At 38.1% G+C, this 25,292-nt stretch overlaps 1 protein-coding gene across 4 annotated transcripts in view; it reads left to right on the forward strand.

The window, feature by feature from the left end:
* LOC122563190 (semaphorin-3D-like) overlaps positions 1–21,878 on the forward strand; it is an 83,126-nt gene extending 61,248 nt beyond the window's left edge. For 3 of the 4 annotated variants that reach the window (XM_043716717.1, XM_043716716.1, XM_043716715.1), the window contains 10 exons: positions 1,042–1,156; positions 1,969–2,038; positions 2,440–2,584; positions 4,265–4,487; positions 4,571–4,659; positions 9,208–9,249; positions 11,503–11,660; positions 13,171–13,235; positions 18,328–18,467; positions 20,391–21,878. In XM_043716717.1, the coding sequence (XP_043572652.1) occupies positions 1,042–1,156; positions 1,969–2,038; positions 2,440–2,584; positions 4,265–4,487; positions 4,571–4,659; positions 9,208–9,249; positions 11,503–11,660; positions 13,171–13,235; positions 18,328–18,467; positions 20,391–20,762 (1,419 nt within the window). In that variant the 3' untranslated portion in view covers positions 20,763–21,878. Of the gene's footprint in view, positions 1–1,041; positions 1,157–1,968; positions 2,039–2,439; positions 2,585–4,264; positions 4,488–4,570; positions 4,660–9,207; positions 9,250–11,502; positions 11,661–13,170; positions 13,236–18,327; positions 18,469–20,390 lie in introns of those variants that run through there. The other variant, XM_043716718.1, reaches the window with a different exon arrangement.
* The last annotated feature ends 3,414 nt before the right edge of the window (positions 21,879–25,292 follow it).

The following is a 25,292-nucleotide window of genomic DNA, read 5'->3' on the forward strand; positions in this document are numbered from 1 at the left end:
AAGACTTAAAAATAGCCTAGTCATCTGACAATTTACATGCAGGAAGTATATTTTTGCCCACATCAAACTTATCAAATGACCCAACTGACTTGGTTCTTGTAGTGGAACTGTGCTTGACTCATCCAAACAGTAGGCTGGTAAATCCTAAATGCTTTTTTGCTTACAAGTCCCATAATAGAGAACATACATTTCAGTAATGCATTCTGCCTCCATAGACTTTTTTTGTTTTCTTTTCTCTTGGAGCAAGAAAAAAAGGATGTGGGTGAAAAGAACTAAAATCTTTCAAGGAGGCTAACTGCAATAATCATTGTCAGTAAAAAGGGGTGAGAAAGTCTGGAACTAAGAAGTGAGTGCCTTTACTCCATTGAATTTGGGTCAGGAGTTTTCATTCCACACAAGCCTATGTTCACATGATAGGTCAATGCCAATACCTTCCCCCTACCCCAACTCAACAAGAGTTCATAGTCTTTGCACCCTGCCAAATGAACTCTCACTAGAGGCAAAACAACTGCAGATGCTGGAATCCAAGGTAGACAAGCAGGAGGCTGGAAGAACACAGCAAGCCAGGCAGCTTCTGGGGGTGAAGTAATCAACATTTCGGGTGTAACCCTTCTTCAGGTCTAATTTTGTAGCTTCACCAATTGTCGTCTGGTGTTGCTCTGGGCATGACCTCCTGTATGAACTCTCCCTGCAGGTTGTCACATTGACATATTTATTTCACAGTTGCTTTCTCGTCTGAGAAGTTATCATGCTGTTAGCTATTGCAGGATGTGCACAAAACTTTCCTAGGTTTGCTGTCTGAAAACATATCCCTCTCTCTCTGTCCTTTTCCCAGCTACAAACAAAGTATTGTGGCCTAGTCTCTAATTGACTGTCTGATTCATTGATTGTGAGACATTGCTGGCATAATTGCATGTTTTGTCTGAGTTTGGTACAAATGATAATGCAAGTTGAATTACTCCACACTGTGTTGAATATAAGTTCTCTCAGATACTGTTTGATAAATGTTCCTCCATATGACTGAAACCTATATCTTTGCAGAAAGATGTTGGAGGTCAGCGGAGTTTGATCAACAAGTGGACCACATTTCTGAAAGCTCGTCTGATTTGCTCAGTCCCAGGGCCTGAAGGTTATCAGACATATTTTGATGAGCTGCGTAAGTAACTTTTCATCTTGCTATTTGATAAGCCTTCATATATTTCAAAGCTTTAAAAATAGGGGGCCATTTACATAAAGTTAACATTGATACAAAATAGTAGTCTCATAAAATCCCTGTTACAAAGGCTAATGTTTCTGATTTCATGCAAAGCAAATTAAAATGCAACATATAGTCTGTTGGATTTAAATCTTTGTTTCTTGAGCCAAATTAAATCGAGCCCAATTGAATCTTGTTTTCATTCTGCAAAGTGATTCTATAACTATTTCATATGAACAGCCATGTTTCATATGGAGATAAGGAGGGCTTGCTAATATTATGAATTGGGAGAACAGTACTAATATCTTAACATTGATAAGTCTATTAACACTTCTGGAGGTCTTCTACCAATAGCCACATCAGGCAGCTTTCTGATAGCTGTGGCTCCAACTATGGTGACATGAAGTAGAGCATAGATTTATTGCCATAATCTTCAAAACAAAGTTATTGAACTCAGCCATGCTGCTGTGGTGAATTGGTGAGCAGAACCCGAGATACGGAGAAATTATCAGAGGCATGGTCTCTAATGATAATAATTATGGAGCAATATTAGTGGAAGTTCAACTCGTTCGACAGTGTAGATGTTGTATAGAATGGATAAGTCAAGAAGGAAAATGCCTGGGGAGAAAAAAAAAAGACATTTTTAAGGAATTAATTTACTTTAATATGTATGGTCATTCCTATAATACACAACATTGCTCAATTTTATTTGAAAAGAATTACTTTTCTAGACAAAAATCTCTTACATTATATTCATTTTTTATTCTGTAAAGAGGATGTTTTTCTGTACAACTCAAATGATGACAAATTGCCAGTGATTTATGGAGTCTTCACGTCCTCCAGGTAAATAAGAATATCTTGTGCTAAAGTCGTTTGGGTCATGCTGTACGAATATCAAGTATCAGTGTTATTTGTTCTGCCCATGGTATATTAGTGGGTGGAACATTATAACTGATTTTTAAACAACCTTTTATATTAAATGCTCTTTTTCTCTGAGTTTGCTTAGATTGAGTTTTGATGTGACGTATTACTTTTTGCCTGGAGTTATCTTCAGGCAATTCAGAACATTTGCATTTACAGAGATAAATGTGAGAATATTTTTATTAAAAAAACACCCTTTTGCCTAACTACTTTTTATTCAGTGAAACTTCAAAGTTGAATAACACTGGAAGTCAAAATAAGGAAATTCTCTTTGAAGTACCGATAATTGAGACTATTTGAACAATATTGCTTTTGTTTCTCAGTTCTGTTTTCAGTGGCTCAGCAGTTTGTGCATACAGCATGGCTGAAATTCGTTCTGTATTTAATGGACCTTTCACACACAAAGAGAGCCCAGACCGCCACTGGGTAGAATATCAGGGGAAGATTCCTTATCCAAGACCTGGCACAGTATGTATAATTAATCATCAACTCTTAGAAAGTAGACAGTGTGATATCAGATACAATCTAATGAATTAGAATTAGAATTAGCCTTATTGTCACATGTAAACTTTTCACAGTACTCATGTGAGTACAAGTTGCTACACACAGCGCCATCTTAAGTACAAAGATACCTAGGTACAGATTCTTAAGTACAAAATCTTAGGGAAAACATTTTGGAAAATAAAGAAATATAAAAGTCCAGCATTACAGATCCTAGCTATAAATTAGAAAAAATAAAGAAATAAAAATTTCAGAACAATGGTCCTTCCAACCCAGTCCACGTCGGCACCTAGCTTCCTGTCCACACCGGAATTGACTCCAGATTGCACCAAGTTCCAGCTCGAGGGTCTCAAGGCTGGGAAACTGCTGAAATCACCGTGAGGCTGGAAGTCCATACTGGGCGACCATCATGCTGGGTCGCCAAGAGACTATTACGCCGGGCTGGGAGACTGCCTTGCCTGACTGAGAGGATGCCGCGGTGAGCTGTGAGATTGCCAGGCCAGGTCCATGCTGAGGCCAAGAGTCCGAGTCTGTGCTGAGGCTGGGAGTTCGGGACATTGCCGAGAAGAAAGAAGGAGAAAAAAAAACACAAAAGAGAAAGAGAAAAATGGGTGGAGTGGATGAGCTCCAGCTGAAGAGTCCAGTACCATCGCCATTTGGGCTATTGTAACAAGCAGAAACAAGCAATAATTGTCAACTCATCTAAACTATTTCTCCGTCTTTTTCTGAATGGCTGTCCTATCCAAAGACTAATTAGATTTTTTTTCAGTGATGAATGTAGAGGTCTATGGAGACAGGGCTGGATAATAGGACTAGCTGGGTAGCTCTTTTGGGAGCCGATACTGAGATGATGAGTCAAATGGCCTCCTTCTACACTGTAAAATTCTATGATTCAATTGTGCTGCTCAAACAGTCACAAAGGCTTCTTCCTGTTTGCTTTTTAATTCCTCTGTGGGGAGGGCTGTGGGCTCTAGAGGTGTCCTCCATACCAGCACTGTCTGTCTCACCAGGGGATCTCTGACAGCAATGGACAACCTCAAACCCATCTGTCCTAGCAACACCAGCACCAGCCTGTCAGGGTCTATCTGATCGGCTATGGCAACCCTCAACCACATTGTCCTTTACGCAAAGGCTGGGAGAAGAGAGTTAGAGGTTTGGAAGGATGAGGTGGTGGAGGGGTAACATTGCTGTGTCCTCGCAGCCTTAATATCATCACAGAAGTGGCCACTACTCCCAGCGATGCTGATGTGTTTGAGGAGCTGCCAAGCAGACTTGGGGGTGGTGTTTCAGAGGGAGTACTGAGTAAACTTAGTTGCTGAACAGGATGTCAAAAGCCCACTGAGTGATTGCCCCTTGTTTTCTGACACATTATCTGTGTCCTCATTGCTTGATCAGAATTTAGCTAATCCTTTTCAATAGGTACATGAACAATGATCAAGAGAAGGAAACCCTCGTAGAACAGAAGCCCAATTAGCATTTCAGTATTACACTTAGCTCATTTTTGGTAAATGCAACTAATTAATTATGTCAAAAGCATATAATGCTTTATATTACAGAAGCATTGGTGTCTTCATTGATAATAGTCAGCTGTAAAGATGTATTGGGAGTTAATAAAATCCATGTATAAATTCCTACCTTTTCTTTTAGTGTCCCAATAAAGCATTTGACTCCACAATTCAGACAACCAAGGATTTCTCAGACGATGTCGTCAGTTTCATTAAGAATCATCCAATGATGTACAAGGCTGTGTATCCAATAAACAAGAGGCCTATTTTCATTCAAGTGAATGTTGGTTACAGAATTACACAGATTGTTGTCGATCGTGTTACTGCCAAGGATGGCCAATATGCAGTCCTGTTTTTGGGTACAAGTAAGTAAGATAATCGTTTGCAATAAAATGCTCTAAATACTGTATATTCTTTCATTAACACACTTTTTCTATGTTTTGTAAAGATGTTGGAACAGTCATAAAAGCATTGAGTGTCACAAAGGATAATTTGAATGCTGAAGAAGTTTTACTGGAGGAATTGCAAGTATTTGAGGTACTGAAGATCAATAACTAATCTTGCATGTGGGTCTTTCCCTCCCCAACCAATATTCGGAGTTTCCATATAACTAATGCCAAATTCCCATCATCAGCTCGCAGCAATAATGGGATTGAACAGTATTGTACTTTCTTATTGAAAGCATTAATAATTTGAACAACATAGAAAATCATCAAGCTGACCAATGCCAGCATTCTCAATTCTTATTTCTATGAATTGTGTAATTTTATTTATTTTTTTGAGAGATCTGTGATTTTTGTGCTCATGAAGGTAGATGTAGCTAGTGTTGGGCGCTATCCAATTCTGAAATTTCTGCAAAGATTCCTTTGATCTGCTATTACTCTGATGGAAGATTAATTGAAATTACAGAAAAGTAAATCCTGTTTACTTCTGCCGTGCTGCCCATTCTCTACCAAAGTTCTACTGAGAGAATTCAAGATTTCAACAGACTTTCTACCCATCGATGGCTGCATTCTAGTTTGGATACGTACATCTGGAATTTCCATTCTGTTTCTATTGGTTTCCACTCATCACTCTGTCCCTAGTAAATGGCTCAGACTGGCAAGGTCAATGGTTAAGAGCTGAAACTTTATTGCTGGAACAGCACAGCAGGTCAGGCAGCATCCAGGGAACAGGAGATTCGACGTTTCGGGCACAGGCCCTTCTTCAGGAATGAGCAGAGAGTGTTCAGCAGGAGAAGATAAAAGGTAGGGAGGAGGGACTTGGAGGAGGGGCGTTGGAAATGTGATAGGTGGAAAGAGGTCAAGGTGAGGGTGATAGGTCGGAGTAGGATGGAGGCGGAGAGGTCAAGAAGAAGACTGCAGGTCAGGAAGGCGGTGCCGGGCTGGAGGGATTCGGCTGAGACAAGGTGGGGGGAGGGGGGATGAAGAAACTGGTGAAGTCCAAGTTCATCCCCTGTGGTTGGAGGGTTCCCAGTCGGAAGATAAGACGCTCCTCCTCCGACCGTCGCGTTGTTGTGGTTTGGCGGTGGATGAGTCCAATGACCTGCATATCCTCGGTGGAGTGGGAGGGGGAGTTGAAATGCTGTGCTACAGGGTGGTTGGGTTGGTTCGTCCGGGTGGCCCAGAGGTGCTCTCTGAATCAAGGTGCTCTCTGAATCAATGGTTAAGAGCAACTACTTATGCTGTTTTTTCATGGGTTTCCCCAATCTTGGGCTAAAAACACAACAAGGAGTTGCAGCAAATCTCCCAATTAGTGTCAGTACAGAATATTCACAAATCAGGTAAAGTTTGTCCCGGTGTGTAATTATCAGAGGGATATCATCTGCTGCAACAAAGATGATTTTTTAAAATTCTCTGTTTATTAGCTGTCCAATAGCCAGTCTCGCTGAGACCACTAAAAATCAGCGAATAACTTTACGTTGAGCAGGGCAACCATATTGATGCTATGAAATAAGGCATGCACTTAAGATGAATATGTAAACATTTACAAGAACAATATAGTCTAGATAGCACTGTTTATGGTATTTTGTTGATATATGTACTGTATCAATTGACTGTTAACTTGATATATTTTACTTTTTCTTTCTAAAACTGGTTAAATTCATAATAAGTGCCAATGAATTTGACAAATATTTTGTTTCCAATATCCAAAAAAAAGTTATCTGGCTATTTTAGGATTCAATTTTCCAAGTTATGATACGAGTGTACTGCCTGTCACGAAAACTGGAAGGACAGCAGTAGGGACACTCACAGAGCCAGCATCAGTGAAGGAACAGTGATAAAGTTTAAAGTGGAATAGTGTATTGCTTGGAGGGGAACCTTTTATTGCAAGTGTTCTCATACACGCTTGCCTTCTAGATAGTAGAGGTTGCAGGTTTGGAAGGTATTGTTAAAGGTGCCTGGCTGAGTTGTTGCAATGCAACATGGTAAATACTGCAGCCACTGTGAAATAGTGAAAGGAATGATTGTTTAATGTGGTAAATGGGGTCAAGCAGACCACTTTGTTCTGAATGGTGCTTAGGTTCTTGAATGTTGATGGAGCCACATCCATCCAGGCAAGTGGGGGGTTTTCAATCATAACTCTAACCTGTGCTTTGTAGATGATGGACAGGCTTTGTGGAGACTGGAGAAGAGTTACTTGCTGCAGGATTCCTAGCTTCTAATATGCTATTGCAGCCATAGCATGTATATGGCTGGTTGAATACTGTTGACCAGAAACTAATTCAGTATCTGGTCAATTGTAGCCCCCAGGATATTGACAGTGGGGGGATTCAGCAGTGGATGATAATACAATTGAAAGTCAATAGAAGATTGACAATAGAAGTGTGGGCGGCACGGTGGCACAGTGGTTAGCACTGCTGCCTCACAGCGCGTGAGACCCGGGTTCAATTCCCGCCTCAGGCGACTGACTGTGTGGAGTTTGCACGTTCTCCCCGTGTCTGCGTGGGTTTCCTCCGGGTGCTCCGGTTTCCTCCCACAGTCCAAAAGATGTGCAGGGTCAGGTGAATTGGCCATGCTAAATTGCCCGTAGTGTTAGGTAAGGGGTAAATGTAGGGGTATGTGTGGGTTTCGCTTCGGCGGGTCGGTGTGGACTTGTTGGGCCGAAGGGCCTGTTTCCACACTGTAATGTAATCTAATCTAATCTAAAAAAAAAAGATGTTTGGATTTTCTTGCATTTGACCTGGTCATTGCATGGTGTGCTGTGATTACTACTTGCAATTTATCAGCCCAAGCCTGAATGAAGTCAAGATCTTGTAATATATGGACACAGTCTGCTTTACTATCAATCTTGGATCATTACCTCTTACAAGACATAATTTATTAATACAAGCTTGAAAATCTTTTTCTGATTTCCATATCAGTCCCTTGATGTAGAATCTTAAATATGCAAGGCATTAAAGCTTTGTAGGGTTTGGCACCTACTTTTAGAAAAGACACATTGAATATGAGATGATTGCAGAGTCTACAGTACGCTGCAATGTTAGAGAGTCATAGAGTCATACAGCACAGAAGCAGACCCTTCAGTCCAATTTGTCCATGTCGACTTGGTTTCCCAAACTAAACTAGACCCATTTGCCTATGTTTAGCACATACCATTCTAAACCTTTCCTATTCATGTACCTGTCCAAATGTCTTTTAAATGTTACAACTGTAGCTGTTTTTACCACTTCCTCTGGCAGTTCATTCCATATATGTACCACACTTTGCATGAAAAGTGTGGTACATGAAAAAGCTGCCACTCAGATCCCTTTTAAATTTTAACCTCCTCACTTTAAAATTATGCCCTCTAGTTTTGAATTCCTCGACCCTCAGGAGAAAAAAAAACCTTTGCTATTCACCTTATCTTTGCCCTTCATGATTTTATAACTTCTATAAGGCCACCTCTCAACCTCCTGTACTCGAGGGGAAAAAAGACTCGGCCTATCCAGCCTCTCCTTATAATTCAAACCCTCCAGTCCTGGTAACATCCTTGTAACTCTTTGAAATTAATCATATCCTTCAGACTGTGAAGAAAATCAAAGCTTAGCTTAGCTTGAAACTAATTAAGGTGTTTTGGCAGTATCAAAGAAAATGCTAAATGGTAATGATGTTTAAAGGAAAATATTGGTTAAATGTAAAATTCAGTCTTGCAGTTCTAACTTCAGAACAGCAATACACTCAAACTATTAAATTAAACCAGCCAATCCAAGAGCCTTGCACAATAAAATAAATCAGCCAGGGAATATAGCTTCACAGTAGCTGTATTTCCAGGAGGTTGATAAATTGTTAATTTAAACAGTTTAATGTAGCTGATGGCTTTGTTGAAAAGTCACAGAACAGTACCCAAACCTGGAATTTCAAGCCAGCAGTTTACATGAAACTTGACAAGTGAACAATTCATGTCTGTTCCAAACAGTCTTTGAAAATTGATTCAGTGACTATTTCTACTCAGCATAAATACAAGAATTCACGGTCAGCAAACAAAATAAAAGGCCTAGATGGCAATTTATTTTCTATGTTTGATGAGAATCATTAACAGTATTTGTAATATTATTGACAAGGTTTCTGATATTGTGTTGTTATTATTCACTTGTCTGCAATTTACATATGAAAGATTACAGTTTTAAGTGGCATTACACGACATAAACCAAAGTTGACACTCCAAGCAAAATTGATAGGGTACTATGCAGTTGGAGATGTCACTTCAGGTGGATATAAAAATCCTCATGGCACTATTTTAGAGAAGAAAAACCAAGTCATCTGCATTGTCCTACCCAGTATTTATCCTTCAATCGCCATCGCAGAAATTAATTACCTGCTAATTACCGTGTTGCTGTTTGTGGAAATTTGCTGCAACATTTCCTACATAACAAAATGGCTTCATGTCATCAACTGTAAAAATGCTTGGATGTCTTAAGGTCACAAAACATGCCATCTAAATACAAGTCTTTTTTTATAAACCTTTTACTACAGGAGAGAAATTATTAAACAAATTGACACCCAAGTTGTTATTAGAGTTTGTGTAGATGTCATAGTGGTTTTTAATAATTACCAATCTGACTTATTAACTTCTACCTAACTGCCAATGTTTACATTTTAATAGGCATCAACTCCAGTATTAACAATGGAAATATCTTCAAAACAGGTAAGCAATCTAAATAAAATACAGCAAATACTCATTCATCAATGGTTGTATTTGGATTTACAATGTTTTCTTTCAATTGTCACTTTGGTTTACTAGAAATTATTGCATCCTATTGGGATTTGAGAGTAATACATAAGAATTGCAATTCCATAGGCACTATATTTACAAAACTAGAAACATCCAGTGTATCCAAGAGACTAATTTGGATTATAGTCAAAGACAACTATTATTGCCCTTCAAGCAAACTATTCTTGCAGAGGATGAAGATTATATTGATTCTACTCTCTCAAACACATGGTATAGGAGCAAAGGACCATTCAACCCCTCAAGTCTATTCCATCATTCATCTATGATTCTGTACCTTAATGCCATTTTTCTGCATGATCTCCATATCCTTTGATTACTTAATATCTAGAAATCTATCAATCTCTATCTTGAATATACTGTACCACAGCCTTGACAACCCTGTGAGTAAATGATTCCAAACAGTCATTACCCACTGTGTGAAAACTTCCACCTCATTTCAGTCCTGAGTAGCATACCTCTTATTCTGCAGCTGTGCGCCCTGGTGCAAGAACACCCAGTGAGTGTGGGAGTGTATGTGTGAGCATATGAGAGAGAGCTTGTGTATGAGAGAGGGTGTGTGTGTGTGTGTGTGTGTGTGTGGGGTGCAATGGGGTCACCTGTAGCATGACATAAGCCCAAGGTCCCAGTTGAGGCCATCCCCTTGGGTACCAAACTAGGCTATCAGCCTCTGCTCGGCCACTTTGCATTGTTGCCTGTTTCGAGGTCCGCCTTAGAGAACGGTCACCGTAAGGAGTTCGAATGCCCCAGACTGTTGAAGAGTTCTCCAACTGGGAGGGAACACTCCTGTCTATTGATTGTTTTGCATGCTCCCTCCCAGACGCAGAACACTTCAGCGGTCCGGGACATTCGAACTTCTTCAGGTGACCATCCTCCAAGGTGGACTTCAGGACAGGCAGCAGGTAAAAGTGGTAGAGCAGAGGCTGATGGCCAAGTTCGGTATTCATGGGGATGGCCTCAACCGGGACCTTGGATGTGTGTCACAGTACAGGTGACCACACACACACACACACCAGATGGCTAACTAATGACCTCTGCTGGTAGCTTCTTGTGTTGGCAGAAAGGCTGGCTTAAGGTGAATTTTCAGAAAGAAACAAAAACTTAAGAATTATTCCTGCCATTTGTGGAACTATAACATGATATTGATCACTAGGTTTATTACAACAGAGGTGAGGAAAATAAAACCTGTAAGAGAAATTTCAAAATAAGAGTTGTTGCAGACAAAGACAGCTACATATTCTGGACACATTTAGTTAGCACAAAACCTGAATGACTCAGTAAAATCTCCTGTTGACAGCCTCTAAATGACTTGAGCTTTACCAGAAAAGTAATGCAAATAACCCTTATACTGCATGGGATGATTTACAACCATGTGGTATATGAAAAGAAGGAGCTCATTTGTCTTAAACATTATTGTAACAGTATTTCTTTAAATTAGTTCACTAAAGACTTTCACATTACAAAAAAATTTGAACAAAGCCACATACATCTGCCCATGTGTAAAAACAGGTCAAGAAGTAAAAGTTTTATCAATAGTCTTGCCTTATGACTTGCTCATAATCTAAGAATATTGAAAGGCTAACTGGGATTTAATCTTACCAAACTGAAATCATTTTACATTCAACTGGTTCAATATTATTTGAGGAATGCAGATTCTATTCCTTCAAAATTTCAGCATTTATAATTGAAGAAAAAGCCTCCGCACTACTAATCTTGTTCCATTCCTTTATACATTTAGCAATTCCAACATTTCATTCACTCCTCATATACCATCCTATCCTTCCTGTACCATTCCATTTCTTCTAACCATCCCATAACATTCCTATTCGGCTCTCACCGTCGTAAACTCTCATCAGTCCCGTCCCATTCTCCACAGCAACAATTTCTCCAGCCAGGGCAATTTTATCTTTGGGCTCCGCTTGCCTTCCTGTTTTGTTATCCTACCCCCATCCCAATTAATACAACCTGCTGGGGGGGCCCATGTGTCTCAGTGTGCACCAGATACCATCCACCAAATGAATCCACCCACAAAAACAAACAGTCTTTAACCTTACCAAATCTTTTGATGGACAAAAAACTGGGTATTCTTGTTATATACTGTGTGCATTGTGCTGAGAGATGTCAACCCTTAACAGATCCTGTAATTATGCTGGTTCATATCACTTACAGAAACAGATTTATGTTGGATCAAAGGATAGCGTGGTGCAGCTTGCTCTGCAGAGGTGTGGGGCATATGGTACAGCTTGCTCAGAATGCTGCCTTGCTAGAGATCCCTACTGTGCATGGGATGGGAATTCATGTTGCAGATACGTGCCTGCACCAAAAAGGTAAATGCTAATAAAGTTAGTGTAGTTTCCATTGAGCTGTGATATTTTCACAGGCATTTAAATACAGTTATTGTGCTTCATTATAAACAGTTAAAAGTATTTTTTTGTAGTATATTAAGACTTTCTTGTAATGTTGTAGAATAATATTATGACACATGCTACATCAGGAAAGAATTATGATTTGTGGAACACCGTTCTAAGTGTATCCATGTTGACTCCACTTGCTGAGTATTTGTAGCCAAATAATTTAAGCTTTGCAATATTGATAGAAGTAGATTAGAGAAAATTCACCATGTAGTTCAACTGGTTACAAAAAAAAATTCTTTTACCCTCAGGACAGGCAATAAATTGCTGGCCAGTCAGCAATGCCGATACCTCACAACTGAATAAAAATTCTTCCTTTACCAGTGAAGTAGTCAATGAAAACAGAAGGAAAATCACAAATGTCAGAAATATAAAATATAAATTAATCCATGATAGCAATCCAAAGAGAAATGATAACCTTCATCTTTTTAAACTGCAATGGCTGATCTGGAAACATCAGTAGCTAGTAGGAGAAAGTCAACTGAAACTTCATCAGCTCAGGTCAGCGACCTCATGTGACAGGCATTTCTGACTGTTACATCTGGATTTCCCTACTTTGATGGCAGCCTGGCAATTAAAAATGGAGCAGGGTCCTCCTTATGGAAAAAAAGCCTGTCAATCCCAGAAAATTGGCCTTTTCAATTTCCCTCTCATGGTCCCACCCAAAACAATTGAAGGAGTGGATTGGCTAACTCACGCTGCAGACTTCCTGACTATTTCTTTGTTCTTACTATACCCTGCAAATGCTACCTCAAATATGATGGCTTTACTGAATTGGTAGAATGCAAGAAGAGATTGACAACTTGAAAGATCATCCAGAAGGATGGTTTTGTGTACAGTCACTTCCAGTACTTAGAATCCATTCTATCCTTGCTACTAATGATACCTTATGAACGCTGTTGTGATTTTAAGATAGGTTGTGCTTGTTGAGATCTTGGGCTTCCCTCTGGGGATCCTATTGTTTGTGCATTTTGAAGAACTGAATGATAAGAACATAGAAGATGAAAGGGTGGAAGACATTAGAGTATGGCAACTTGCATACTTACAGCATCTGACTTGCAGGTATCATTGTTCTGGGTCAAGAGACAACTCTGTTCCTAATTCACATAGTTGGCACTGTGGAATGATAAATGGAAGAATTAAAAGTAGGTATACAGGAAAGTAAGGTGTTGGCAGTACTGAATGGGATGATGGGCTACAATGTCAAATATCACTCCCTTTATAGAAGTGATCAGCCAATGACACTAGCACCAGCATTTGTATTTAGCTCTGTCACCCTTGATTACACTTTGTACATGATCTTCCGTCAATGTTGTACAAGTACACAACTGTAATAGTTCACTAGCAATCTTTATGGACTCATACAAATTCAAAAGATTTCATTGTTAATTGAATCTAATGATTAAAGGGTTTACTTTTCAATTAGACAGATCAGACGCCAAGATATAAAGTATGGAGACCCAATAATTCAGTGTTGGGATCAGGACGACTGTGAGTATATAAACATCAATATGGCAATTACAGCACTCCTCTGTATTTGTTAATGTTGGAAGTATTGAGCTCCAGTTAATGACAAGGAGCATCCTGTAACGTACAAATATTATTTTTGTAAGACAAAGTGAGGACTGCAGATGCTGGGAAATCGGAGTCAAAAGTTTGGCGCTGGAAAAGCACAACAGGTCAAGCAGCATCCGAGGAGCAGTGGAGTCGATGTTTCAGGCATAAGCCCGGGAAGATAAGGAAACTGGTGAAGTCAATGTTGATGCCAAGTAGTTGGAGGGTCCCAAGGCAGAAGATGAGGCATTCTTCCTCCAGTCATCAGGTGGCTTGGATTTGGCAGTGGAGGAGGCCATGATTTGCATATCCTTGGTGGAGTGGGAGGGTGAGTTGAAGTGGTTGGCCACAGGACAGTGGGTTGTTTGGTGCATGTGTCCCAGAGATGTTCCCTGAAACGTTCCACGAGTTTTTTCATGCCTGAAGCAGGAAATATGCAGTTGCAGAGAAAAAAGCTGAAAAATGAATTGAAGGAAATGAATGATAATTTGAAATCTAAAACAACAAAAATACCTGCCCCCAACTTCATTAATAAACCTAATTATTCAATAAATTCTTCATCAGTTGGATCTTTCTTTTATTCATTGTTTATGGAGACAGTTCTGACCAAACCAGGTTAACATTTTAACTTGTAACTACGTTCTGAGTGGGGTGAAAATTCTCAAAAGTTAACTGGGATGGAGTAATTTCTCGCTCTTATTTAAAGTTAACTTCAGTCAGGATTATTTCCCTGATAGCTTCTATCTGTTGACATCAGGCTAGCCAATTCCACAAATGCTCAGTTTTGTGTTTGTAAGATTTAGATAACCATCCCATAGGGGAAGAAGTTGCCTAAGAATGCTTCCCTCCTCCAAATAGCCTGTTTGATTTTAATAAGTCTTTCCTACACCATAAATTTACACCAACATAGATGGGTGGGTTAGTAAGTTTACAGATGATACTTTTATGGACCAGGCCCAAACCCTCAAAACATTTTTAAGCTGGTAGCCCAGACCATAAGTTTGCTGTTTGTTTTAGGTAAGTGTGTAGTAGATGTTCCCAGAGTGAATCAGCTGGTCCGACTGCCAAGTTTAAACAAACATTATTTATTTACAAAATTACAGAATGAAACACAAAGAACAGAAAATAGAATACCGGATAACTTATTCTATCCAAAAACCCAACAGACTATCCTGACTTAAAGTCACTGTTCTGAAACTACTTGCAACAGTCCCGAAAAACACATCCATTAGCACAAAGAGTAAAAACGAAACAAACCAGGGCTTGAAGTTGGAGAGACAGAGTACCTGGCTGGACTTGCCCCAGCAGCCTTCCTTCACACACACTGCTGCTGAACTGAATCAAAACTCTAACCTAAACGAAGGCTAGCCACACAGCTAGCTGGTCACACCCCTTTGATTATACCAGTTTTTTTTAAGACATGAAAGCCTCAGGCCGGCGGCATTATCTGTTGGGGGTCAATAAAAAGGGCCCAAACAAACCTTTCAAACCCAGCCTAGTTGGAGCCTGACGAATTACCACCCCCACCCTCGGCCCCCCCCTCCCGCCCCCACCTCTGGGAAAAAAAAACTTAAGGGCATCGTAATCTTGTAAAAAGAACAGCATTATGACAATATATAGATCAGTGGAGTTGTGGATAGTGTAGAAGTTTGCCAAAGGACACAGTGGGACATAGATCATTTGCAGATATGGGATAAGAAATAGCAGATGGAGTGTAATCTGGGTAAGTGTGAGGTGTTGCACTTTGGGAGATCAAATGTTAAGGAAAAGTATACAGTTAATGTCAGGGACTCTGAACAGCATTGATGTACAGAAGAATCTTGGGATTCAAGTCCATAGGTCCATGAAATTGCCACACAAGTAGATTGGGTGATTCTGCAGATGTTTTGGCATGCTTGTCTTTATTGGTCGGGGAACTGAGTACAAGAGTCAGGATGTCATGTTGCAGCTTTATAAAACTTTGGTTATGCCACACTCAGAGTATTGCATTCAATTCTGGTCGCCACATAACAGGAAGGATGTTGATGCTTTGGAGAGGATGCAGAAGAGGTTTACCAGGATGCCGCCTGGATTAGAGGGTATGAGCTATAAGGAGAGGCTAGAAAAACTTGGGTTATTTTCTTTTGAGCGGTGGAGACTGAGGGAAGACTTGATAGAAGCCTATATAATTATGAGATGCATAAATAGGGTTGACGGTCAGAATCTTTTTCCCAGAGTTGAAATGTCTAATGACAGGGGCAAGCACTTAAGGTTAGAGGGGGAAAGTTCAAAGGAGATGTGAGGAACAAGTTTTTTTACACAGAGACTGGTAGGGGTCTAGAACACACTGCTGGGGTGGTGGTGGAGGCAGATACAAAGGGGCATTTATGGCACTTTTAGATAAGCACATGAATATGCAATGAATGGAGCAATACGGACCAAGGGCAGGCAGAAGGGATTAGTTTGATTTAGTGTCATGTTTGGTACAACGTTGTGGATGAAGGACCCATTACTGTGCGTACTGTTCTATGTTCTATAAGTGACCCAGATATTTTAGGGGTTCAGGATTTCTCCTTTCAGAAAATACACTTCCCTACTTAAGGAAGGGTATAGGATATTTGGGTTCATTCCAGTTGTAGAACAAAAATTTAAATGGGATGATTTATTAATTTTACAATTTTATTACCAGAAATTAACAAGTAGTATATTTAAGTGGCTGAGTATATGACTGTGCTAAAAACAATAAAAAGACGTAATATCAAGTATAATCAAATCCAGTTTGATCTAGTGGTATTATTGCTGGCTGTTAATCCAGAGACCCAGGTAATGTTCCAGGTGGAATTTGAATTCAATAAAAATATGAAATTAAGACTGTAATGATGACTGTGAATTGATTGTTGGAAAAATCCATCTTGTTCACCAAAGGAGACTGTCATCCTTACCTGGTCAGGCCTACATGTGACTCCAGACCCACAGCAATATGGTTGACTCTTAAACAGCTGTCTGGGCAATTAGGGATGGGACAATGAGTGCTGCCTGGTTAGTGGCACCCTCATCCTGCGAATGAATAAAGGAAAGGAGTTCGATATTATTTATAACAACTCAAAAATATCTAAGAACCACTAGGAAGATATAAGAACAGCTAAGAATAAAATATCTAAGAATAGAATATACATTTAGAAAATTTTACTTTAAAACTCCAAGCAAATAAGGTATCTTCTCCTGATTGAAGTATTACCATTGAAATTTCAGTGGCAGGGTCTCAATTTTAAATTATATGCACCCCTCCTCTTGGCTAGTATTGTTGTTAACACTCTAAATAGGTTGCTTCCACTTTGACATGATGCTGTATCATTTAACATTATGTAGTGATGATTCCGTTATGAAATTGTGAGATTTTATCTGGTCAATTTCTTTGTGGTGCTTTATACTTCTATCTGGATTTTCCCCCCTCCCTAATATTTTCAATCTTAAAAGCATCTTTCATTAAAGATTTACCTGTAAAGATATTTCATTTCCCAGTCTTTGAGTGTTGTCTTGTGCAGGTTTCTTATGGGTTTTCCCATGTTGAGAATCTTTAGCATTTTATCAATTAAATTGTTCCAGAACATCTCAGGTTATTTGGTATTTTACTTTCACACTAGTTGCAATGTTGTCAAGTGTCTTTACAGATCTTTTTCATGATTAAATTATTGTTTATACCATTTTATTTTTTGTTCAGAGCACTGATAAATAAATAGCATGTACAGCCTACCAAATTAGTTATTTTCATTCCTCAATCAGACCTATCGTTCTATCGTACAAGCTTCCTGCCCACCATAGCCTGACAGTAAGCTTGCTTCACAATGCCAAGACTCTGAAGGCTGATAGATAAATTTGGTATCTAAGAAAGATCACAGATCTGGGAGAATAGGGAAATCCACTTCATGGGTAGCAAAAAATTCCGGTAGTGATAATATCCCATTTTCAGAATAAGGTGCCTTGGGGAGTCAGAACTCCTGATCATGGAGAGATGAATAAGCTGTCAATCATGGGGATAAGATTGGAAAGTCCTATTGTATTCAGGATGGGAGGGTTGACTAGAAAGAGCGCTCTCGGATGAATTATTGGATTAACTTGTTGAGACTGATGGAAAATATCTGTTCTTAGCCCTAAAAGAGCGATTAATAACTAGTAGATTCAACACATCCTGCCTCCAACTGGGTGCCTCAATGCTGTAGCAATGCTTATGTTGTCTCCCACAACATAAGAAACTGGGTATGTTTGAAGAATTCAGCAAACATTAATTGTACCTAATTATTATGTACAAATATTGCATTCTTTATGCACATGTGTCTGGGCTATAGTCATAATATAGCAACACTCAGTTACCTGGAGTCACAAACAGGAAGATAATTAATGAAGATATGCAGCCTAATTATAATATTTAAATGATCAATCCACTTCCCTGAGCATGTTGGTCACAAATAACTTCTCTTATCTCTGTTAAAACATGAAGTTGGGTGATTGCAAAGCCTTCTTGGTCCAGGCATCTTGTGTTTTAATCTCTGACATGACTATAACCTACTTCTTTTTTGAAGTTAACGTTCAGCCCCATCTTCCTTTGTTGATATTTTGCCACACATTTTACATGGGCATAGAATCATTTAAAGCACTTTTTTTGCAAAAACTAATGGTTTAAAACATCAGGCCACTAAAGACCTGGAAACTCCATAGAACACCTCGGGCTACAACATGGAACGTAAATATTCCGTCTAATTGCAATTGTATTGGGGCACATATGCTGTGTGGAAGAAAACATAATAATTTTATTGTACTTTCTGTAATGTCCAATTTGAAATGCTATGGAATGCCCTTTTACGAAAGAAGTGTAATTTGGAGAATAAAATTAATCGGCAGTTTTTATAGCATCTGTTTTCATTTTGAACCCTGGAATGTTTTAAATATGGGTTGTTCACTTTGTTCTGCCTTTGTCGGTATTTCTGAGAAAGGAATTATCATCCATTATGATTTTTTTTGTTAATTTGCATAATAAACATTTATTACCTAGATGCAAAGCATGTGCTAACCGAAAAGAAGTTAATTTTTGGAGTGCAATACAATTCAACATTCCTGGAATGCAGTCCAAGGTCACAGCAAACATCAGTCATTTGGTCTGTTCAGCGATCACTCAATGGCCAACAGGAGGAGGTAATGAGTCTGAATGTTGCATTCTAACACTGAACATCTTTTGGAGTTGCATAATAAATCTTTCAATTATATTTCATGGGACTTGTTTGATTATCAACCTGACAATAAGTATGTTGAAATATGCTTTCATATTACTTCTACAATTAAATTATATTCACATTTCAGTGCTAACTGATTGAAATGAAATATTCAGTTTGTGGACAGTTTTCTAACATTCGTGGAACATTTTAAGTGTGGAAGTATTAAAAATGCCTTGAGCACCATCATATTAGCAAAACAGTGCCATTTCCAGCAAAATAGTATATCCGGGAGATGCAGATGCATGTCACTGCTTTACTGTCAGCTTATGATGTTGATAGAAAATTGAATATCAAGCAAAAGTGGGCCCATTGGGATGACTTTACTGCAAATTAAAGGTATGTTGACTTTAAAATTCAATTTGATCTATCTATGAAAAGACATCTGGACTTCAGCCTCTCATAAGGCTATAGGGTTTACTGAAATACTTGCTTTCTTGTTTATTGTTCCAACAATATATTTCCTGCTTTCTCTCAACATTACAAGTTTTCAATTTAACCCTAGAAATAGTCTTGACCAGAGTTTTTTCCATGTCAAACTGATAATATCTCATTCTTTCAGAGGGGTGCTAACACATCTTGTTTTAAAACTGAACTTATTTTAATGTTTCTAACCCTGAAGAATCAACACTAATCCATGGGTTTTGGTCTATATTCTTGCTCTAGTTGACTGCACAGGAACATTAGAAGAATGATTTAATTTGCATTTGTTGCCATCCCTGAGGCTGTTAACAAATCTTAAGCTTTTTAGTTTCCAGTTGGGGTTCTCCAAAAGATGTGCAAGTTCTACTTTTAGATTTAAGAGGCTGACAGTTTTATTCAAACCACTCAGGATGCCTGAAAGCCCCAATACTTGGCAGCAGCTTGTGCAGCCTGGACACAGGGTGTCCCGCTGTGAGATAGGCATGCTCTGTTAATGTTTTGAGTCTGGAAAATGGCTACAATCTATGTCAATTTACTCCATACTTTTAAATGCAGCCTGACTCTTACTGCTCATGAATAGTTTTTCTAACATTTGAGTTGGTTGACAGCTTTGGTCTTTTTTGTGAGCAAATAATAATATTTTTTGAGAACAGAACAATTTCTCAAGCTACTCTATACCAATATTATTGAAAATAGATGGGGTCTTTACAGGCATGGTTAGGGGCAACATTTTACACTATAAATATTATCATGAAAAATATTACCATTGGATTGCTGCATGTTATGATTATTTTAGAATTTTATTTACATATAATATTTAAGATTGCATAGTAGCTTTTACAAAACTGACCTAATCATTTGAATTGACACAACTGCTATGCTTAATTATTAACATGTTATTAACAAGCAAATAGAATATATAGCAAGGGTGAGAAACCTGATGTTAGGAATTAAACTCGTGATTTGAAGTAATATCAAGTAGTAAGGGATTCTATGAAACATTATTTCCTGAATGTGAAATTTAACTTTATTACAGAATTATCATAGAAACTGTCTGTGATTCATATTGTTTGCATTGGTTTTGGCAAGCTAGTCATTGTTTTGACTCAAGCTAAACAAAATATGAAAACCAACCATTTTATCAAAATCATTTTTTGAGGCAATCTTCAGAAACTGATTTTTTTTGTGGAATTTTGTTGCTAAAATTAATTTGAAATTTCTATAGCTTAAATATAGATATGTGAACGCAAGAAGAAAATACTCCAAAATTGTGATTCCTTATGAGCACAAATATTCACAGAATGAAGGATATAATTTTTTAATATAAATGTATATTCATTAAATCATCACAATATTATGAATGGATCTTTAAGAATCTACAGGTATATCTTACTCTATATGTTTATATTTTGTTTTTACATAGGTAAAATATGGTTCCAGAATAATCAAAACCAGGCTTGGTCTACTGATACGTCACTTGCAGGAAGATGACGCTGGAATTTATTATTGCAGAGCTGTGGAAAATACATTCACACATATCATTACAAAATTCCATCTTAAAATTATACTGAGTGACTTCAAGCCAACACCAATGAAAGCAGGGTACAACGAAGGAAAGAGTAGAGATAGTCGGAACAGGACCAGACTCCGTTATAAGGATTTTCTGCAGCTCCTGAACAAACCGGGCATTACTGTGAATGAGTACTGCCAGCAAATCTGGCGTAACGGAAAGAGAGGTCAAAATAGTAAAACTTCAGCAAAATGGAAAATTGCACCAGAGTTTAAACGGTATTAGACTTTGGGCAATATACAATACATTGTGGTGCTCCTTTGAGGAAATATAGTTACAAAATTTATTCACTGGACTTTTGTATCAGAGTATTGGCTGAATAAATCTAACTGTCACTGGTGCGAAGACTGAATAGATAAAATGGAATCTGGTCGTAAAAACTTAAAAAAAGTAATGTGAAGAATGAGTGTATCTGGATGTATTCTAATCATTAGAAGTACGAATTTCTTAAAGGCACAGTTTGCTTTAAAAGCAAATATTATTATGTAGGCATTTTTTTCATTAGATTGGGACAAAAATATTAACGGGTTCTTATAGCTTTCAAAAGCTCAGTAAATTAATCTTTTTGTGGCAGTGTGGATTGAATTTCTGCCCGAAACGCCCAATCACAGAGTTATCAACAATTTGATAAGTTAACCAAGTGTGCTGATTCACATTTCCTCATTATGATTTGCATCAAAAGGATTGTGAAGGAACATCCTCTGCAGTTTACGTCATTAGCAGTTGTCCAAAAACAACTTGCAGCCTTTAGAGTGGATCTGGTTCTTTCGGGTCTGTTTCTATACTATATGATTCTATAATAAGTTGTCAAGCACTCAAGACACTCTTTGAGAAGGAGTACTGTGAGCAATAGCTTCTCACCTGGCCATCTCAATAGCTCCTCATTTCAGTGATCAATGGCTTCTCAGTCCCCTGTAATTTTCACCAAAGTGGCACTCCCTGCTGTGCGTTTGGTTTGGTGAATGTGATGAGTTGTTAACTGCTCAGGAAATAGGTCAATTGGCTTTTAAAGCAGAATCCTTGGTTAAAACACAAATTACTGAGGTATTTGAATATTTAAGTGAGTTACCTAACCATTGTGCATGGAAATTCTCTGCCATTTGCAGCCCGGTCCAGGTGAAACCTAGAATTGGGAGGGGAACCTGGCCTAATGTCACTTTCAGAAGTCACATCCAGACCACCTCACCTTGTCTAGAAAAGTTCAACTATAAAAATTAGATAGAGATCACACACAGAAAGCAAAAGCAAATATTTGGATAGGTGACTAGAAAGAGATAAAAGAAGCACGGGAAGTACATCATCAATACTAATTACTATCTGCAGGAATGAGATTCCAAGTTATAAAATTGAGTTCAGCAAGGCTGTTCGGCAGAAATTATCACTTATTAAGCCATTAAAAATATACATACACCTGAACGCATCATCCTTAAATGGTTTTCAACATCTTTTGTGGTGAATTAGTGGACAATTTTAAACTGTTGCATTGATTTCAATGCCAAGTCTATTAGTAAGTTGCTTTAGCACTTCTGTAGACCATAAGGCTATTTCTGATAGTGACTTCTGTATTCTTCATTTAAATATTTTTAAATAGCCTTTCACAGCAGGCTTTGAAAGTTGCTGTCAGATTTCCTTTATCATAATGGTCAGCGCAAGTAGCCTCATTGTTGTTATCTGTACAAAATTCTAGTCAATATACACATGCTCTTGCTGATCAGGAGGAAGGATGGTGTAACTGGTTTAAGAATTGTAAATGCATCCTTTCATGTGTATTATTAAATTATACCCTGTAAGGGATTAGCACATGTTGTATTACATTTTTAAAATCATTAATTATGCACACCTAATATTTAGATTATAAAATATACCTTCACAGATATATATGTGATGATCTGAAGCTACAACTTAAGTAGTTTTTAACATATTACTTTTATGTGTGAAAAAAATAAATGTATACCTGGCAGGTATATTACATGTACCATCTTATGCATACAGAGTCTCCACTGAGTAATTTAGCTATTTCTTACATAACATTCACAATTAATTTTATACACCTTACACTGCTACACTGATTTAGGCTTAGGTGATATAATATTGTATGTAACGGAAAAACGACATACCTGATGAGCCTCAGCTAAGTATTTTCCTTCTAGGTGAAAGAAGGCATTCCAAGTGACTTCATTAAATTGTCTCTGCCAATTTGTTGCAGTGTGAATCTCCTCTCAGATTTTTGAATAGCCTTTGGATAAATATGCCAGGATACTGATACTTCTGATTAACTTTGTTCTTGGAAAGTCTAAAACATGACCTTATTTCATGTGAACTTGAATTAAACATTGGTATCCATTGTATTAATGAGGTTGCACTAATAATCCACAATTATACTTTAGTCTTAAATGGGTGTGAAACATTCCTGCTGATTTTGCATACTACAAATAACAACGGACTTCAGTGTTGTTATGACATGGAGACAGGCAGATGAAACAAATCAGCCTTTCCAACTCTGTTTTCACAACACAGTGACAGTAAATTGTCAAGGACCCCCAATAGTTACTCCAATAGTTCCTAATAAAACTTTAGAATAACCAATCTGAGACTTTTTTGAATAATTAATTTCCATTTTCTATTTTAAACAAAGTCTTAACTATTTATTAATGACACAATAACTTCAGCAGAGAGAAAATTAAACAATAGTAATGTAATTAATGTCTATGCTGTAAACACATAACATTTGTTCTCAGCCCTCATTCACCCACAAAAAAACACACATGATGAATAAAAATAACAAAAATGATCAGATTACTTAAATGTTTTTCATAATGCATTGTTTCACAGGCATAGATGGGGAGACTTAGTTGTGATTCTGGAACTGCTGGTTAGGGTCACCTTCTCAGTTTACCCAGGCAACGGCAGCAACACTTCCAACTCAGCTTTCTACTCTTTGGACTTCTGGAAGCTGGTGTGGGAGATTTTGCAGGAAGCTTTCATATCGTCGTGGTGCGTTGTCAGCAGCCAAGCTCATCTTCTCAGAAACACAATTCAAAAAAACAGTTCTGGTTATATCCTGGTAGACTGATTTTCTTTTCCCGAGGCCTCAACTACCACTAAACATCCACCACTAGCTTAAACATAGGGTTGCTTCCAGACTTTTCAGAACCAATTCTCAGGTACTGATCTCATTAGTAGCCAAATTCAGCTATCTATTTAAACAACAATGCTAACCCTAGGTTTGCTGGGTCTGTTGGAGTCCTTTAATCAAGAATCAGCCTGCAATGTGCACCCAGGCCTGGTCTTGGAAACAACAAAGCATGTTTGATGTGTTCTTTTCCTTTTACCACAAGCTGTGCCAAAGTCCAAAGTCATTTTGAACCCACAGTTCACAGATCACCAATCCAAACCAAAATTAATAAAGAAAATGAAAAATCAGTGAGGGTTTTAACAGCATTCAATAGATGCAAAATAGATATTGATTTAACATACCAATTTCACAAAATGTGCTGGTTACCTTTTCTACGGTCAGTCATAGCGGCTTACCTACTTTCATTTTTGTTTTAGTTTTTGGTTTTTGCATTCAGTGATTCATATAGCATTATTCACAATTTAAAAAGTCTTGAATTTTTGTTTATTTGTTTGAGTAACATGTGAATGATGGTTAAGGCATAGAACTCCTGTGCCCAGGGGCACCAACCAAATGTAGTGTCATGGGTAAAACTCTCTACAACATGACAACCACTTGACTTTTTTTGTTGACAAAAGTCGCACTTTGTCAAAGCTTTTTATTTTGTACTCATCAGAATATTTCACAAGAATATAAATTCAAGGGGAAAACCAACATTTATACTACGAGAGTGCAGATTGGTTGGCAAGTGGACACTGATTGGTGCAAATATTCTGAAGAAGAGTCAAAGTAGACTCAAAATATTAGGTTAGAAATCACACAGCACTAGGTTATAGCCAATAGTTTTATTTGGAAGCACTAGCTTTTGGAGCGCTGCTCCTTCACCAGGTGGTTGAACATTTCCAAATCAAAGTATGAGCTCTGTTTCACTTTCTGCTGCCAGACATGGTGAGTCTTATCAGTATTCTCTGCGTTTGTTTCATAATACTGCACACTAATTGCTGGCTCGGACAATATCATTCTTACACCAAAACAAAAATAATGAGCATTGGCTTTGAAAATAAAACAGAATCTTTCAATTTAAATTGTAATATCATTGCTAACTTGTGAAGTATCACAGTCAAAAACATGAAAACCATTGTGATGTTTCTAATCCATGCTGAATCATCAAGAATGTGCCTACATATGTGTACAGAGAGTCTTATCTGCCTACAGAGAAAATCTCAGATCAATCATCATCGACAATTTGATAAGATCTGAATGTTCTAATCTCATAACATATAACTTAAAGTACAAACATTTGTTTAGAGTGCAAATTTGACTTCAATTATTTATAATTCATGGGGCGTTAAAAATAAGCCACAGACAAAAGTGATACCAGATTTCCTTTCTCTCAGCACAGTGACCCTGACACAAAATGTGGCACTCCTCCCAGCATATAGATTGAAACCAGTTGAAATTACTCAAAGGAGATCAGACCTGGAACCTTTTCGCATGACTCAACTACTGTATAGTGTTATCCCTTGGGCACACAGCTTTCTTGTAGAAGTAACATGCCTACTTTGTAAGACTTAAAAGCTCCTTCAGTAATTCAAACTTAGACATGATTGTACATTACCAAGAAAGAACTTTCAGATAAA

The sequence above is a fragment of the Chiloscyllium plagiosum genome, chromosome 26 (genome assembly GCF_004010195.1).
Source record: "Chiloscyllium plagiosum isolate BGI_BamShark_2017 chromosome 26, ASM401019v2, whole genome shotgun sequence".
In the NCBI taxonomy this organism is placed as follows: domain Eukaryota; kingdom Metazoa; phylum Chordata; class Chondrichthyes; order Orectolobiformes; family Hemiscylliidae; genus Chiloscyllium; species Chiloscyllium plagiosum.